Source organism: Amblyraja radiata, chromosome 15, assembly GCF_010909765.2.
Source record: "Amblyraja radiata isolate CabotCenter1 chromosome 15, sAmbRad1.1.pri, whole genome shotgun sequence".
NCBI lineage: Eukaryota > Metazoa > Chordata > Chondrichthyes > Rajiformes > Rajidae > Amblyraja > Amblyraja radiata.
The window spans coordinates 33,254,305-33,274,082 of NC_045970.1; the positions used below are offsets into that span (position 1 = coordinate 33,254,305).

The window sequence follows — 19,778 nt, forward strand, 5'->3', positions numbered from 1 at the left end:
TCTTCAAATACCATACCTGTTGGAGCTGTCGGATTTCATCATTAAGTGCATCAACTCGTTTTTGGTCATCCAGACTAAGCTGAGAAAGCAGATCTGTGCCAAGTTCAGCTTTCAGGGACTCACGTGTTGACTCCATAGCATGTAAACTTGCTTCCAAACTCTGCAAACTTCGTTGCTAGAAATAAATGGAAAAATTGCCTTAACTAAAAATAATGATCTAAATTGAGTGAATTTCCACCCAGCACAATTTTCTTCATTGAAATTGCAATCTCGTCCACCACTAACCAAACTACTTTTTGAATCACATTATTCGTAAAGAATAAGGAAACAAAATTTTTTTGTGAAATATGGGCAGCACAGCTAATGGAGGTGCTGTATTTCAGGTAAAGTGACCTCTGTTCAATCCTGACTTCACAAGCTGTGGGGAGTTGCTTGTTTTCTTTATAACCTTGTGGGTTTACTCCTGGTGCCCCAGATTCCTCTGTATTCCAAATACAAAGATTGACTGGTTAAATGGACACCATAAATTGTATTGGTTTGCATTAAAATATGGGTACGAGGCAGGAGGAATAGAGTAAAATTGATGAGAACATGGGAAGAGGGAGCAACAGGAAACATTAACTGGGGGAACTCCATATACCTGACATGTCTGCCTCCTATGTAAAAAAAAATCATTGGATTGGTACCTTAGGCATGAAGGTTTTCTCAGACTGTTGCCTCTTTTCTTTCAACATCTTCATTTCTGAAAGAATGCTGTCTCGTGATGCCTTAAACTTTCTCTGTTGTGTTTCAATCTGCTGCATTTGATTCATCAACTGATCAATCTCATTATTAATCTGTATGTGGTGCTAAGGAACAGTATATCACAGCAGTGTCGCGAGAGCAACTTAATTAATCCATCAGCCACTACTTAGTAATAAATAGGCAAAAATAGTTTAATGTATTGAACAGATTTCTTGATCTCTTAGACAAGATCATTCATCCAAAAATGAAGAAAGCAATGGTTTATTTTGCAATTCAACCCCAAACTCCCCACTCCCCGCCACACTCCCCGAAGGACACTTAAAATTATGAAACTTTACTAACCCTTTCACAATATCTCAAAACATTTTATGGTCAAAATATATTGTGGTAATATGGGAAACACAGGTGCTAATTTGTGCAAAGTAAAGGGCCTGTCCCACTTGGGCAACCTAATCCACGAGTTCAGAAGAGTGCCTTCTACCTTCAAGCTCGAGGGCACTCGCCTGGAAAGCCTCGAGCTGGATCGACCGTCCGCGTTGAAACCGCGAGCTGCATCTACCGACCGCACACACACACATCGCGAAGGTGGGGGCCAGGGACAGCAGAGGAGCGCTGTCTGCGCGAAGAAGAGGAAGGTAAACGGCTGCCACAGAGTACCGTAAGTCCTTTAGAGAGGGGGGGGAGGGGGAAAGAGAAGGAGAGAGAAGGAGAGAGAAGGGGAGAGGAGAGAAGGAGAGAGAACTTAGACAGAAGGGGAGGAGAGGAGAGAGGGGAGAGAAGGAGTGGAGACACTTTTAAGAAGTATAATAAAGTTAGCGGGCATTTTACCTACCGGCAGGCCTTCCTAGGTCGTGAAACTCCAATGAGCCAATCAAAATGACCGGTCAGCAAAGGAGATGGCCTACGGCCGCCCTCGAGTGCCTGTAAGTAAATAGCGACCCCACTCCACTGCACTACGAGTGAAAAAGACCCAAGCCGACCAAAATTTACTCACGGAAATTTTTTCAATATGCTGAAATATTTTCTGGGACCTAGTTGAGGCCGCGAATAGGCGGGAACCTCCCTCGAGCATGAAGGAGAGTTCCAACCACCTCATACAACCTCCTAGGACCTCGTGTCGACCATGCTGCGAGTTTGTGTCCAGGGCAAACTCTTCTAAACTCGCAGCTTAGGTCGCAGACAGGCCCTTAAGTTTCCTGAATTGTCAAAACAATAAACCATGTTTTTTAATGCTCATGGAGGGATAAATCTTGGCCTGGACACTGGGAATAATTATTTACATCTCTTCAAAACAGTACCTTAAATCCAAATTGAGTGTACTGAACATGTTTTGTAAACATTCCATCCAAATAACAAAATCAGCCAGCAGAGGTCTGCTCAAATATAAAATTAAAAGTCCAACTTAACACCTGCACTAATAATTTATTACATATCCAATCATCTCAATAGCCAACAATCTCTAACGCCCCGCTGATCTGTGAAGACTTTTGCTGCAATATCTTTGGAATGGGATTTGAACCAGAATTCTTCTGTTAGGGAAGGGTCTGCCACCCTCCAAGCACAGCTGACACTTGACAGCACCAACACAACCTCACTTTGGTTATCAGATGCTCTTAATAGTCCCTTCAATATTTCATACTGACAATTTTCCCAATTGAGTGAACCAACATAAAAACAATACAGCAACATGCTATTATTTAATATACATATTACTTCTGCACATGTAACTATGATGCAAATTAAAACACATATTTACATGCTCGAGTTAAAGAGACATTTTCTGTGAACCATATCTCATTAACTCAAACATGCACAAAGTCGATTACTATTATTTTCAGAAATTGCACTGTGCTTTACGGAGTTTTGTGTCATAACTGCATTCTATTTGTTCTAAGTTGAAGACCTTAATTTAGGATGAATCATGCAGCTCCAAAGTCTTGTATACAGCTGTGCACTCATTATCATCAGCAGAAAAGGTCGTAATCATTTATCACACTGACTCATTGCTATCAGGGGAGCCCAGTTTTAAACAACCGATTAAAAAACAGACTATTCATACAATTTATTTCTAAGAAAACCAACAGTGAGGTGTCACTGAAGCCAAGGTGAATTCTCTTTCCTTTTGTTTCACTTACACCCCATTCCTCCAGAACAAGAAAAATCAGTAAACACTTGCTGGATCATTTGCTAATAAAAAAAGTAGCACTCATTGTTAAAAATAAATTTCTACCCATCTCCGTGCATCTAAAGTTATTTAACAATACATTGAAAACAACTCTTTCAATAATGAAACAAACTCATTTCATGAGGTAAAATATTTGTGTTTTTCAGCACACAAAAAAATGGAATGGTGTTAATAATAGAATTTAACAGAATTCTAAAATCAAAATCTATCAGAATTTCCAGAGTGTTGGATGCAAGGATTTGGCAGATACAAATTGAAGAAACAGAAAATGATGTTGTTCAGAATTACAATGCTATAAATTCCACCCACGTTACATTAATAAAATCTGAACGAGCAGCCATGCTAGTTTTCTTTTTGGCAAAACAACCTATTTCCTACTCTCTCTTCCTCCTTCCCCACCTCCACACCTCCCAAAACCTTTTTAGGTCCAATAATGTTATTTTTTGAGTCATTCTAAGCCTTTTGAAAATTACATTAGATTTCCCTTCCATTTTTTCCTCATTGAATCCCAATGCATAAAAGTCTATGTCACCAACATTTTTTACATTATTATAAATGTCAAAACAGGATTTCTGAAGGATATTTTCAATGTTTCTACGGAGATTTTCGTTCAGTTTCGCTTCCAGTTCAGTTAATTCTTCCTCTGCTTTCCGTGCATCCTTTTGAAGTTCCAGCCTTGATTTTCTGGTGTCATAATAGCCACCAGTAAGAGCCCCACGGTGACTAACCTGGTCACCTAGAAGGAAGTTAATAACATTTCTCACAATCAAACATCAGTAGTAAACCACAATTCTTGCCACGTGCTTGAGATTAGTACTTAATCATTTTTCGAAACACCAAAAAAGGTTAGAGAGAATAATGCTTCAGGCCAACAAGGAAGAGCAGATTGGAATTTAATGAATTGATGTTCAGATGAATATTAATGTAAGAGCTATGATGGACTACAAAAATAACTAGAATAAATACTATGCAAAGCATTTATTTTAAAGTTAGCTAGGGAAGAAACAAAGTCATTGCAGCAATACATTCTCAAATCTACTGTATAATCTATGTTGGGTACACTTGCAAATTAAGGTGTCGCAAAATTTTCAGTAAAAGGTTTCTGTAAGAGTTTGAAACTGTATAACAGAAGAGGAAAATGAAAAACATTATTTTAATCTTTAAACATCAACAGTAAATAGTTCAAAAACATCCAGGTGCCTGACTGTTAGGTTTATTTTCCAAATGTTGTTCTTCCAGAAAGAGCCATCGACTAAAAATTAAATGCAATCACAAGTCAACAACAGAGATATGAACTACTTTGCATGCTATCTCCAGACACTATTAAATATAATTGGAACATTGTCGGGCCAATTCCAATTTGGGTCAAGAGACTAAAATGGACTGCTAGTTAGTGAAGGCATATATTTTAACATCAATTCCAGTCAGGCAGTTTCTATGAGGAGCAGCCTAACATTAACATTAGGTTGACATTTGGAGGCTATGTTCCAATACTAACTTCTGTTTGTGACAAAACCAGCTGATTTAATTTCTACTACATATTTCTACAAGATTTTTTCCCTTTCTTCTCACCCTAATGCATTCAAAGGTCACAATGCCAGGTTAAATAAGTGTCACACGAGGCCATTAGAGGCCATGAATAAAATTACAAATTGTAATAATTGGATTCACAGCTATTATGCCAAGACAGGGTTCAAGCCTCTGCCCTTATCTATTGCAAAACTGTCCAATTTACCAGCTGTTAGTGACAACGACAATTGGTGGTTACTGCTGCAAAACACACTGGGAATTTTCCACTTGTTTTAAATCACAAAAGTCAGTTAGAGGGAGAAATAAAAAGGGGGAACTAAAATAAAATAAATTTTAAAATCATACATTAAATTATATCGACAATACAAGCTCAAAATTCTGATTTTGTAAACAGCTGTAATTGCAACCAGATGAATGACAAATGGCAAGTGAATTTGGGGAAAGTGACAACTTTGACGAAATTAAAAAGAAACAAAATGATGCAAGTTTAAAAATAATGTCTGAGGGACTTTGACAATGATAAATGGATCATCTGAAAACATCAATTTGATCTGAAATGAAATTATGGCAGTTCAGCCAGAGAAAATGCAGACAAAAACCCATCATCAGCACCGTGGATGAGTCAGCCTTCTTAATCCTCCTACTGATCAACCAAGCTTACTTCGGTGGTAGAAGCAAAATTAATATTTATCTCTTGTGGTTAGAAGACCTTGTTTGTTCCATGAAATTGGTATTATTACTCATGTATATTTCAATAATATAAAAACGTTAGTAATCCTTTGCAAACAGTCTCACACAAAAGGTTAACAGAATATCAATCTCAGTCCAGCTATCCTAACCCACGCCATTACACATTAGTGACTCAGAACTGATCCATGCAACACCAGAAGTCAATGAGCATAATTAGCTAATAGAAGAATCAGGACCATTGGCTAATAAATGCCACAAATCTACTTAACTCGCAGGTAGGGTCGTTTTTATATTTATACCCAAATTTAAGTGTTCAATGAGCATTTTTATCCATTAAAATATACACAAACTTCATGCCAAAGACATTTTCCTTGATCACCACTTTCATGTTTCAGGTAAGCTCACGGGTTTACTCCCTAGCACAGAATTAATTGATCCAATTATTTTGGAAAAAATAAAGTATGTTGTATGTTAAAAAGAGATCAAGCTTTAAAACAAAGTGGAGGCCACAATTTATTCAATTTGGAGTATTCCATCGCATGTGGCACCTGATTAAAACAGATCTTCCATCTTTGAGCCAGGCATCCTTCTCAAATTGTCCACTGTGTGGCAACCTCATTTTTTCCTGAGTAAACTGATTTTTTTTCAGTGGAATACTCCGTTGAACAAATGTCTCCCTTCATTGAGATTTTAAAAGTCAGTTAATATCTGATATAGTCAAAAGTTGGACACCATAGAGGCAGGCCATTCAGCCCAACTCTGCCATACCGATCGTGATAGCCATACAGTGTGGAAACAGCCCTTTGGCCCAACTTGCCCATGCTGACCAAGGTGTTCATCTACACTAGTCCCACCTGTCCATGTTTGGCCCATATCCCACTAAACCTTTCCTATCCGTGTACGTGACCAAAACTATTTTAAATGCTAGTACCTGCCTCAACTACCTCCACTGGCAGCTTGTTCCATATATTCACCACCCTGTGTGAAAAAAATTGCCCCTCATGTTCCTACTAAATATTTCCCCCTCATCTTAAACCTGTGGTTCTTGGTTCACCTACAGGTTCCCTTACTGTAGGTAAAAGACTGCATCTGGTGTTTCTATACCCCCATCATGATCTTATACACCTCTGTAAGATCACTCCTCATCCTCCTGTGCTCCAAGGAATAATGTCCCTGTAGCTCAGGCCCTCAGGTTCTGGCAACATCCTTGTAAATCTTCTCTGCAATCTTTCCAGCTCAATAACATCGTTCATATAGCATGGTGACCAAAACTGAACATAATACTCCAAATGTGACCTCGCCAAAGTCTTGTACAACTAGTGATGGCTATATATGCAAATTTAATTTGCATTTGGTTGTTCAAATAGCTGAGCAATAAACCTGCTCAATTAACTTCATCAAAAGGAAACCAGGAGGGCATTCATTGTAGCGGCAGATTTTCATATCTTTCAGGTAATTAGCACCCTATTGGATGAGAATGGTTGAAGGGGGTGACTTCTAAACACATGCAAGCTCACTCAGAGACCTTCAGAGCTTCTTCTCAGATATGACTTCAAAACAGTCTTTTGATGAATAAATGCTTTATTGTTGCTAGAAAACAGTAAGATACATCCAAGTTTCTTCCGACTCGTTACTACAATCTTCTTCGAACTACAGCTTATTACTTTAGACATTAGTAAACTCCTTGTGTCTCTGTAACACTGGTAAGATCTGGCATGATCTCCTTTAGATCTCCCGTGGACCCCGTATGGCCCGCATGGTAGAAGGGTCAACCTTCCCCATCGGTTCTCCAAACTAATCTAAAAACTAAACTTCTGCGCAAGCATCTAAGCTCCAAACACGCCCAAAAACACGTCATAAATCCCACCCACAATATAACGGACAGTCTAAAATTTAAAGGCACATGCCATCCTCAATGGCATGCAAACAGGCCAAAATGGCCACTACATTCATTACCTTTAAAAGGGATAGGCACATCAAAAAGCGATATGCTTGTCATGTGCTTTGAGATATCCTCAACATGCAAGTTCTTTCATCATTAAATTTTTTCCCCCCACGGAATACAGAGGGGTACATGTGCCCAACCAAGGCTTCAGAGTACGGCAACATAGTAGTGCCAGACTGCATGATGCCAAGTAGCACTGTTCTTTTTTTAAGCTGTCCTTAAAGATCTATGATGCCTTATTTCCATTACATTTCCATGATGAGGCCGAACTATCTGAAAATCTTGACCTCCATTTTACACTCGATCCCACATTAATGGGATGTTACACTTTCAGGATTTGAGAACATCCTCAACCCTTCCATTTTTAGTTGATATACCCAGCTAGTAATCTCTTGCCACAAGGGAGCTCAACTAAAGCATCCGTTTTGAGAGTCTGCTGTCTGGCATGCGAATAATGTGGCCTGATGTGGTCTTATAAAGATATACTTTAAAAACACAAATCAGCATCTTATTGTTAAATGGTAGCTATGTCTTTTAAAGCCACCAAGTAAACAATAAGTTTATGGCGACAAGAGACTGCAAATGCTGGAATCTTGTAAATAAAAAACCAAAAAAAAACCTGCTGGACAAACTCAGCGGGATGAGTTTACATTAAGGTAAAATGTGGATATTTGACTGTAGATTTTGTGAATGTAGAGAGATCCACCACGATTTGTATTGTGCTCACAATGAATAGCAAACAAAAGGGCACCATGTTTAACATTTTAAGTTTAATACAATTTGTCCAACTAAAATGGCAATGCACATAAATGTTGTGCGATACGATCTCTTTCATATTACTAAATTATTGTTGCTCTCAGTAACATCAACTGTCTTTCCTTCTCTTTTTACTCATATATGGGAGATGGTGGATAAGAAGACTGCTTTACATTTGGGATCTTAAGAGAAACTGTGGCTTACAACAGCTTTCCCACCCCAAATAATTATTCCTGCTTCCTTCAACCGTTTACGAGGGCTGGTGTGTTATACCATTTAATACGCTAAATAAATTGAATGAAAACTGCAATTTGATACGTTAGAAAACTAAACCAGTACAATAGCTCTTTGACGATTCTGTCAGCGATCTCCAATCAGCGATAAACATGGTAGGCAGGGATGAAGTAAATGTTTTCACATTTTACCATGTCATAAATAAAAGACTGGCAAAAATCATTGCGATTTAGAACTCATCCTGAATTTGATATTCCATGTGGCGGGGCATTATAATGCATAACCAAATATAGTTTTCTGCATTAATTGTGGTTGGTGACTCATCTAATAGAAGCAAAGTTAGCTCACGACCCCTTCCTCAATTTCCATTTAAACAAAACTGTCATTCCAAATGAATCATCGATGAATCAGTAATCTTGATAATCATACATCATAAGCCTTGGAGCGTTAATCTTAATAAAACTCACCTAAAATGATAACCTTTAAACTCATTTTTTAAATTTGCGCAAGAACACTACAAATCTATCTTTGAAAACATTGAAGGGATAAATAAATGTAAGCTATCTGACTCTTGAACCACTCATCTCTTTCACATCCTCTTTCTGGGGGTGCTGCCACGTACTCTTGCTCTTAATTCTACATAAATTGATTATTCCGTTATTGTACTTGAGTGCTTTTGCACTACAATTTTTGTACCATTCTTTTCTTTCGCATTTTGTCGTTGTATTTATTGTTATATCTATCATCACCATGTATACTGTTTACTCTGAGCTTCATGCAATCAAATAATTTTATTACATCCTGGTGTTTCTGAATGGGATTAAATGAATACGAATGCCATGGACATTTTCCCTGTTTGATTTCTTCAAAAGTTGTACTAGATTGTTCACATGATCAAGTATTGTGCACTGGCAGTTACTTAATTCACCAGTTAAATGTTAAATTCATTTTGCACAGGCTGAAAATTAAGCCACAATATCTAAAAGCTTGAACTTTGGACAAATGTTAACATTAAAAAAATCAAAATAAGCTACAAAAAAAAAATCACAGGTGTTTAAGTGTGTACTTAAATCAAAAATGTAAATGTATTGTATTCAATCACTTCAAGTTCTATGAATAGCAATCAACATGTGTACTAAATAATACCAAATTCAATTGATTTATATGAATTTCAGTAAAGATGTGGTTGTCAAATTGTAAATTTAATTCTCCAAATGATCACAATTATGCTCAAAGATATTCTATTCTGAACTATGTGTAGGAAAGAACTGCAGACGCTAGTTTATACCAAAGATAGACACAAAATGCGGAATAACTTAGCGGGTCAGGCAGCATCTCTGGAGAAAAAGAATAGGTGACGTTTCGGGTTTGAAGAAGGGTTCGGACCTTAAACGTTACCTATTCTTTTTCTCCAGAGATGCTGCCTGAGCTGCTGAGTTACTCTAGCATTTGGTGTCTATATATCCTGAACTATATTGGTTTTGCAGATTACTCACAAATCATGTGCATGAATATAACAAGCTGTCTTTTAGACCTGCAGTTATAAGAAGGATCCAAAATAAAAATATCACGTATGCTGGTAACAGTAAATGCTGAAATTATTGCCAAATCAAGCACTACACCACCCTCAAAAACATCTTCTGTTTTACCACAACATCACTTGCACCTCTCAATTTATCTTGGCCTCCAACGTATTACACACAACCCCATTTGTTTTTCCCCCCTACATTTTAAAACAAGTTTTAGCTTTAACTTTGTACAGTTGTCATGAAGTATCATTGAGACAACATAGAACTGATTCTCTCTGCACAACTAATGAATAAAGATATTTCCATAATTTTCAGTTTTTGTTTCAGGCTATTAAAACCATGTTCACATTTGGCATCTGTATTCTATTCTAACTACAAATTTTGAAATTAAATTTATTCAAGAAATTAGTACATAACTTTACAACCTTTAACAATGTGGGCTTGAAGTTGAACTTTCCAGTGTGATAATCACTAAAAATTATTTAGCAAGTTAACATAGAAGAAATAGTCAAAGGAAAGCTTATGACACAAGACACGATATTAAGAATACGATAGCATCAAATGAACAAAGTTAACCCTGTTTGATATCTGATCCATTATATTGTAAGTTATTATTTATCCATACCTTCTAGAGTTATGCAATCCATATTAAAGGCTCTGGCCAACTGGGTGGAAACCTCCATACTGCGACATATTAGTGTTTTCCCAAACACATGTTTGTATGCTTTATCAAACCTTTGTATATATCTCAGTTTACTTATCATAGGTATAGCATCCTGGAAAGTAAGAATTACATATCAGAAACATGATTTATTTTTCAAAGTACTGCTGAAAATTAATTTAATTAAACACCAACATCGCTAGTTATCAAATATGTTGGATCACAAACACTACATAAATGGATATTCAGAAATAATAAATGCTTTTAGATCAATCACTAAATTTGAACATTTTTTTCTTCAAAACTGCATGACAAATATATTTTAAAATTTTTATACTGGAATTGGGTTTCAAAACATTTGCTACCTCAAAGCTTTGAACGGTTGTGAAAGGCAAGAAAAAGTATAAAAGATAGAAGGGAGGAGAGGTGCTTACGCACATTAGTTTCAGGATAAGCTGTATCTCGAACATCCAGTTTGTTCAGAGGAAGAAAAGTGACTTCACCAGGATAATTTTGCTTATTGAACTCCATCAAAATCTTTGTACTAACTTCATCCGATTCCACAATATGATAAAATAATCTAAAAACATTTTTTAAAAAAACATGTTAATTTAGCATATCATGTGCTGTAGAAAGCCATTTTCTAGAGTACCCGAGCAAAACAGCAGATATTTTATTTGTGCAGGAAAAATATGATAGCATTTTTCAAACTAAGGATTCTTTTCTCTTTACTACCCGAGTGTTAAAGCTGTAGGCTTACTGCAAAATTTATCCTAAGATTTATCTTGTGTCTTTATAAATAGTGCTGTTTTAGCATGAGAAAATATAAAACAGTCACAATGGTTACAACATAAAACAGTTAATTTTAAAGCTACCCGGTGACACTAAAACAGTAGCTGGAGCTGTGAATACAGGTAGTTTTATCAAGAGTGGTCACTGTGATATATGACCTCAAAGTTTTGAGGCAAAGGATTTCCTCAATTGGCATAGATAGACAAAAATGCTGAAGAAACTCAGCGGATGAGGCAGCATCTATGGAGCGAAGGAATAGGTGACGTTCTGCCAAATCTCCTCATTTGGCATGATATTTTTGAAGTACATCTAACATAATATTCTCCAATCAAATCTTAATTTCATAAAAATTGTTTACCGGTTTCCAGCAGTGACTTCCACACTGGTATAAAATGCTGGATCACATTCAAAGTTATTCATTACAATCCCATGATAGCCGTTTACGACATGTGGGTTGATGCCCTTACGACCAAAGTTCTCTAAGACTTTGTTTATGCTATCAATACCATTCAAAATTGCCTGTGGAAAAACAAAGTTTAATGTAAATGAAATAATGGTATATTAGAAAATTTAACTTAAGCTTTAGTTTAATTTGAAAACGATGTAATTGACTTCTGAAAATTATCCTGGAGAATATACCACAAATTTAAACCATTCCAACTCTTATAATTTGAATTCCAAATTCCCACGCTCAGTCATACGTTTATGAGTAGGCACCAAATAGAGAATGTTAATTGAAGAAAGGGGAAAAGGGGAAAGGTGAGACATTACCATTTGTGAAACATCATAAAAAACAGTACTTTTGAATATTCTAACCTTACCCAATCTAAACAGTAAATGTATATGCACTCCAACATATATATTTTTCAATCACAGTACTTATGTAGTATATTATCAATGTTTCTGCTTGACTTTCTCACTGTCGTGAAGCAAATTGTCATATAATTAAAAATACCCAAAAGGAATGCAATATACATGTTTTCCACAACTTAGCTATAAGCAATGCTTAATCCAAAACAATTCTAAATTACTAACTAACCCACAATTCTACCCCACTTTGGTTTCAGGATCACTAGCTTTACTAAAATTAGTAAAAATACTTACTTTTCCTGTTGCACCTCGAAGCAGTTGCTGTTTCTTTTCCAACTCTTCTCGTTTTGCTGCCAATGCTTGCTGCTCAGCATTTTCTTCCCGCCATAGGTAGCTTAAGAATTAAAAGTAGAGGCGTTAAAATAAAATTATGATACAGCCTCAAAGATATTTTATTTTATTCTCAGACTATGCTCCAAGCACCCAACTTATACGTTGAGAAAAGTAGCATTGCGCTTTATTTGGTGGAAAGGCAATCCTGAAGAAATAATAACAAGATTCACCACCACCGTTTAAGAATTTAATCCAGTAAGGATAGGAAATAAAGAGCTGGCGTTAGTTAAAACAAAACTGGTTCATGAAGCTAATAGATTAAAAGCTCAACTAATTCTCTAATGTCTCTTCTGAAAGGAAATCCACCATCCTTAACTCAATCCAATCAACTTGAATGGTGTTTACCCTAAATTAAACTTAATTCATACAGCATGTTAACCATTTCTATCATCTTACTTCAGTGAAATTAGGGGTGGCCACCACATCACATGAATTGTGTAAAACAAACGGAAGTACAAAATCTGCAGCATCTATATATAGTTTATGCTTGACTGTAGTAAGTCAATGGATGAGTGATATTAATACGTTAACATTTGGAATACTTTTGAGATCCAAGGAGTGCAAACAATATGGTACTTGCAGACCAATTAATATTCATCAACTTAAAAACATTACAACTTCTCACTCTTTGAACCTACTTCCTCTCATTTTGCAGCTCATCCTTTCTGTTTTTCACTTCATAGTATTTCTTGTCAAGTTCTTCCACTCGTGATTTCATTTCAGCCAGATCTTGATCAAGTTTCTAGTAGACAATGAAAATACAAGTTCAATCCACCAATTATTTGTGAACTATTTGTCTCCAATTAGTGATGGAATTTCCCAGTTATATACATCACATTATAATCATTATGTTTGCCCATTGGTGAATTGCACTGTGCCTGCAGGGAGTCGGACCCATTAACTGCGAGACATTTAGATACCTTCAACTTGATGTCTCAGGGAGGAGTGTAGAGAAGAGGGAGTGGAGGTGAAACAGTGACAGCAAGGCAGATATAGGAGGCATTTCATTATAAAGACAGTAGTGTGACTTTCTTACCACACCCTCTAAGCACTGCGCAATACATCGCACAATATAAACAGTAGCTAATATTCAATGGGATCCAGAAAGATGGAAATTCAAGTGGAATTAATTTGTCTGAACACCATGTGTTGATGGTGCCAGTTTAAGATGTGCACACAGAGGCGAGATACAGTGTGACCAGAAACCACTGACATGTGTACATTCTTTGATTCAGACATCTAACAAAGCAAGAGAATACAGTAAACCCTCACAATAACGGACCTCTACATAGCAGATTTCAGATATAGCGAACCGAGGTTCCCATTCAGCCACCCCCCTCACTTCCGGCAGTTACCCAATGAGCTAGGAACTTCCGGTTGCGGGAGTGGACTGAGCAAGCAACATGAAGGTGTCATGAGTACCGGACCCGTCCCTGACGCACCGCATGAGAGGCTAGGGTCTCTGAGGTTCCCTGGCGAGTGAATTTAAACCCCCCCAACACCGCATTTCTTCCCTCCTGGCCTTGGGTTAAACTTCATCCCCCTCACTTGGTTATAGTGGACAATTGGCAATAACGGGCACCACTCTCCCCCTCACCCCCTCCCCGTGCTCCGTTATTGCGAGGGTTTACTGTATATAAAAATGTACAAAGGTAGTCTTAATTACTTACACTGTACTGTTCCAAATTTTTCTCTTTATTGGCTTCTGTATCCTCCAGGTCTTTGGTAATTGCAGCAATTTGTCGTTTTTTGTCATTGATAGCTTGATCAAGTGATTTCAGCTCTTTTTTGATCCATTTATCTCTCTCTTCCTTTGATGTAAATTGACTTCCTCGACCCTGCTTAGCATACAAGTCTGTCCTCTCCTGGGTAGCCTGTGCCAACCTAAGCAAATCAAGAGAAATCAATGTAAACTAGATCAGGGCTTCTAATAGTTCACCCTCAGTATTATCACATTGGGCTCTTACACATTGGCAACTGAGCTTTGAATATATTTTATTCAATAATTACAACAGTGAATTGCTTTCTGTTTTGTTTTAGTCTAATCCAATATAAAATATCGGTATATTTGCTAAAGTGAATTTATGTTGGCATACCTTTTCAAACAACTATACACTGGATGGGTTTCACAATGGCAACAGAACATAACCAAATATTGTCAGCAGACCAAAATGCGTCAAGTTGCAGTGGGCTAAGTTGTTCTTTAGTCCTACTGCCAAGTTACCTTTAAAAAAATGGTGATCAAATCTCTCATAAAATGAAATGCAACTTCAAACTCTTTAAAACTGCAGCCCGCGCACTCAAATTACAATAAGAAGCAAGGCTGAGAAGAGAATCTTAAGTGTGCAAGTAAACAAAGGCCTTAAAAATGCAAAATAAACCAAAATGCTTGAAACTGGCTATGATACTCATTATCATGGCACTTGGTATGGACATTCCAGGAATCTTCATTTTGATAATTTACCCTGAAAACTTCAAACCAGCATGCAGATTTGGTAGTCAACTGATGCATGGATTATGAATAATGCCAAAATAAATTTTCTCTATTATTCTAAGAGAATTGTTCATGCAGATCTAGTTGCCTCGTTACAGGTTGAGTGTCGAGACTTGGAAGAAGAAGCAAACGAGGAAGACAATTAGTTATAAGAAGAGGTTGGACAAATTTGGATCATTTTCTCTGGAACTTCAGAGGCTGACAGGAGACATGATAGAAATATACAAAGTTATGAGAGCTATAGATAGGTAACACAGTCAGAACCTGCTGTCAGGGGTAGTAGTGGAGACTGATACAATAGTGGCATTTAAGAGGCTTTTAAATAGGCACAGGGAATGAAGGAATAAAGACCACATGCAGGCACAGTCAATTCGTTTAACCTGGTATTATTTTCGGCACAGACATTATGGTCCAAAGGGCTTGTTCCTGTGGTGTAGTTTATACAAATAAATATTTAGACATTATTGTAAACAGTTCTGTGGAAATCGTCTTTTAAAAGTTTACATCCATTTGGAAACTATGAGCATGTCAATGTATTATGAGCACTTAAATCAGTGTACTATCTAGGTTGCTGAGCAGTGACCTCTGCTGGAATATACAAACAGACCAAGGACTAGATTAAACAGTTCCCAGCAAGTAATAATGTCTTCACCTACTTGCTTGGTTTGCCCTCAAAAACAGCAACATACAAAGGTATCACAAGTCTTCCAGTTCTACACCAAGCAAGTTATTTGACTCTGGCTTTCAGTTTATGTCAAACTTTTTTTACAGACCTTGCTATCCCATTTTCTTCCTTTTCTTTAACAGTACTAAATTTTGGTTCTGTTTCTGCAAGTTCCTTCTGCTTCTCGTCTATTTTCTCCAGCAACTTTTGCCTTTCTTTCAAAAGCCGTTTCTACAAAAAAGAGAAAAGCGAAAATGCAAGCATAAAAATCAGTGCATTTTATTTTAATCCACATCTTTACTATAGCAATTTGAAGACAGTTCAAGGATCAAATATTACAAATACTGTGCATATTGTTTGACAAACTGAACAGAATCAACCAAGGAAATGTGCAAATCAAAATCACAACATGGGTATGCCGGTTCTGGTGCAATATGCGTGTCCTGTAGAGGCAAATTAGGATTTATTGTGTTGTCACAAGTGTGGCTTGGTAGAAAGGGTGCCTTCACATTTTTTAATGCCTATCAGAGTTTCGGGACTCCAATGCCACAATTCAATCCGTAAGTCACACAAAATAATACTGGAAATATCACCTCCAAGAATGATTCATAGTTAATTTGTAATGTAATGTACTTTAATCTAATATTTCAAATCTAAACATCACAATCATATACCAGTATATTGCAAGAGTAGGTCACGCTATGTCAGATGCTCAAATCCTATTTACACTTGACAGTTAATTTTAAAGGGATTTTTTTTTTTTTTGGACAGCTGGCTGATTGATACAAGCATTAACTGAATAATATAGTCCAATTCCAAGCGAACTACATTTGAGGTAATTTTATGCGTCAGAACAATCAACTGATCTATTTAGCTGTTGATGTACGTTACTATGAATGTGGCATTTATATATATTACTAGACCAAGTGCAGGCCCATTGGGTCTGTTCCCCCAAGTAGGGGGTGGGGGGAGAGGGGAAAGAGGGGGAGAGAGAGGGTGTGCTGAGAGGGGAGGGGGAGAGGTGGGGAGCAGGGAGGGGGAGAGGAGAGGGCGGGGGAGGAGGGGGAGAGGAAAGGGGGGGGGGGGAGAACCTAAAAATCATTTTAGAACCAAAAGAGACACTTTTTGCAAACATTTTAGAACCAATAAACACTTTTTGCAAACATTTTGGAACCAATAGACACATTCTGCAAGCGTTTTAGAACCACTAAGGACACTTACATTTGAGTAGACATGTGTTCAGTGTTATTTACAGCTCAGAGAAACGTGACCCTCTGCCTTCCTCCAGCTTGCAGACACTGATTGAGGCACACCACTTCCTGGTTTTATAGTCCCTCCCCCCTGCCGCCAGCAGGGGCAGCAGAGAGAATGGGGAATTTTGTAAAATCATTAATATCTCTGTCATTTGTCATCGACGGGAAAAATCCTCGGCACACATACGGCGGAGGGGGGCTCTGAGCAAGGTGGCCAAAAATGATGGCCGTAGGTGGCGGCGTTCTCTCGGAAATCGCAGCACAGATGGCCAAAACCAGTCAAGAACAGACTTTTAGTAATATAGATGTACAAGTCTATCACATAATCAATTTACACCTTTATAGTGGAATGATGAAAAAAGACTATTATGGATTGTATTAAAATTATAGAAAGGTAGAAAACTACACAATGGTGCCTGTTTGTATCCGATTAGGCTTCTGGAAATACTTTTATTCAACTAAAACTGCTTGTATAAATGTATATTATTCAAAAACATCTGGAGCGTTTGTTTTACAAGCCACACTCTTAATGTTCTTGTCTTTGATTAAAGAACCATCTGAAATTCAGATTATATTAGGAGATCTATTTCTTATATTTTATATAAATAGAAATCTCTTAAAAGAATCATGGAATAATTATTGCACTAAGCAGCCACTCAAGATTAAATCCACACAAACTCTTGTAGAGCAATCCAGTCTATTCCATTCACCTCTCAACCCCTATCCCCCGCAGTTCAGCATTTGTTCTTTTCAAATATTTGTCCAGATCCCTTTTGAAAACCACAACCAGATCTGCATTTAAGGCGCTTTTAGGCAATATACTCCACTTCCTAACTAATTGTTGCGTAAGTAAATGTTCCAAGCATCACGCCTTGATGATTTTTATGTCTTTTACTCAGGTGAATAGTTCAAGTTTGAAAATTCCATTGGAATGGAATTATTTTTGTTTATGATCTTTGAAGTGCATTAGAAATATTTTAATATAAAAGTAAAATTCCTGTATTTCTCAGACACACTTGCAACAGGAGATATATATATTTTAATCTAGAGTTGTAATAGTTAAACGGATGATCAGAGAAGCAAGCGTTCTGTAGCTGAGTAGGCTGAATTTAAGGGCCAGACCCCAGATTGTAAACAATGCAATAGAAAATTCCTGTTCTTGCAACAGTCTAGCTGTTCCGTGACCAACTTTCCTCTCCCAATGCTCCGACCCCAACTCATTCAATAGCTAACCGAACAGTGCTCATTTCCTTACCCTTTGTTCACTGTTCCCAGCCATCTCATCCTGAAGATCCTTTGTCCTTAACTCAAGCTTAGTCCTCTGTTTAATCTGGTCTTGCCGTTCATGTGTTAGTTGCTCTTTCTCTTCCTTCATTGATGAGACTTTTGTTCTCAGCTCGCGTGCTACCCTCTCGATATCCTTGATTTTCCAAAGAGAGATGTTTATTTCAAATATAAATAATAAGATAGTAAAACAAACAAAGCTACATTCTACATGGTGCATGATCAGTTGAATGATAGACTCCATAGAATTAACAAAAAAGTGGATAAAGAAAAACATCAGAAGTTTCAATTAGGTATATGCAAGTCAATAGAAAAATAATTCAAAATTTGTATTTAATTAACTAAAAGCACAATTATTTTAATCTTTTCAAACCTGTACACATAGATGAGTCTAAAGGCTTGACCTCTGAATTTGTACCCTACACATCTAATCTAATCTAAGTGAAAGCATATATGCAAGGTAAAAATCAGAATTCTTGCCACTATTAAAAAGCAAGGATCTTTTCTGAAAATAAGATCATGTTGGGAAATGGTTTGGTTGACATGACCTTGGTTAAAGCTTGTCTTTCCGAAAATAGAACATAATCTACAGAAAATATAAATGCGTTTGTTGACTCCAAAAACTGAAATTCACAGCAGGGTAAGAAAAATCTTACCTCCATTTTATCTCTAGCTTCTTGTTGTGCATCACGCAGTTGCCTTGATTTCTCACCACTTGTCTCTCGTTTTGCAGAAAGCTGTAGAAAAACAAAAAAATGGGTTCTGATAATCCAAATAGAAATGAACAAGTATGATAGTCATAGATTCAGAATTATACGGCATGAAACAGACCTGTTAGTCCAACTCGTCAATGCTGACCAAGACAACTACCTGAGCTGGTTGCATTTGCTTGTGTTTGGCCCATATCCCTTTAAACCTTTTCTATCCATGTACCTGTCCAAATGCCTTTTAAACATTGTAATTCTACCTACCCCCTACAGGATCCTCTGGCAGCTTATTCCATATACCCCCCTTCCACATTCTATGAGAAAAAATTACCCTCTTAAAGCTTGTCATTCTTGCCTAAAAGCTAGTTTTAAACTACCCTACCCTAGGAAAAAGACCATGACCAATCATCTTATCTAAAACAGTCATTTTATATACTCTACAAGGTCACCTCTTACCCACCATCAATCCAAGGAGGAAAGACCCAAGCTATCAAACCTCTCTTTACAACTCAAGCCCTACAGTCCCAATAACATCCTCCCGAATCATTCTGATAAATCAACCAAGCCAATTGAATTCTTAGCATTAAAGTCAAGAAAGTTAAGTCATAATACATTTCATTCTAGATACAATCTCTTATTAAATATCGATAAAAACACTAAATCCACACACGACTTAACTGAGTCGCACATAATCAAGAATAAATACCAAGAAAACTGAAACGCGTGGAATAAATATGGGATAACACGTCATTTGAAATATTCTTCCCCCTCCTCCCCCACCACTGAATCCGTTATTTTTAACCGTACATTACATTGTTCAGTTCACACATAGGTATTAACACAGTGAAACATTCCAGAGATAATTTAAACGTTTGCAAAAAAAGGTTCCGTTCTCTCTTACCTCATCAAGTTTGGCACGCGTCTCATTCAGTTCCTGATTGTAAATAGTATATTCCAGGGCTCTTCTCATTTTATCCCATTTCTGATATTGCGCCAGCTCTTCTTTTTCATCTTCTAGTGTATGCAGGCGCTCCTCAATGTATTTCAGTAATTCATTAATCTTTTCTCTTTTACCCTCTGCAAAATGTACCGAAATCGATTAGAAAA

The 19,778-nt window shown here is 37.2% G+C and overlaps 1 protein-coding gene across 1 annotated transcript in view; it reads right to left on the bottom strand.

The window, feature by feature from the left end:
* The window catches only part of smc3 (structural maintenance of chromosomes 3), a 65,214-nt gene that overhangs the window by 24,681 nt on the left and 20,755 nt on the right, over window positions 1-19,778 (bottom strand). Inside the window, exons 9-21 of the mRNA XM_033033992.1 lie at window positions 19,573-19,748; window positions 18,621-18,701; window positions 17,936-18,100; window positions 15,537-15,658; window positions 13,940-14,153; window positions 12,908-13,011; window positions 12,171-12,270; window positions 11,425-11,585; window positions 10,713-10,854; window positions 10,239-10,389; window positions 3,513-3,665; window positions 687-838; window positions 17-175 (exon numbers count right to left, since the gene is read on the bottom strand). Of these exons, the coding sequence (XP_032889883.1) occupies window positions 17-175; window positions 687-838; window positions 3,513-3,665; window positions 10,239-10,389; window positions 10,713-10,854; window positions 11,425-11,585; window positions 12,171-12,270; window positions 12,908-13,011; window positions 13,940-14,153; window positions 15,537-15,658; window positions 17,936-18,100; window positions 18,621-18,701; window positions 19,573-19,748 (1,880 nt within the window). The remainder of the gene's footprint in view (window positions 1-16; window positions 176-686; window positions 839-3,512; window positions 3,666-10,238; window positions 10,390-10,712; window positions 10,855-11,424; window positions 11,586-12,170; window positions 12,271-12,907; window positions 13,012-13,939; window positions 14,154-15,536; window positions 15,659-17,935; window positions 18,101-18,620; window positions 18,702-19,572; window positions 19,749-19,778) is intronic.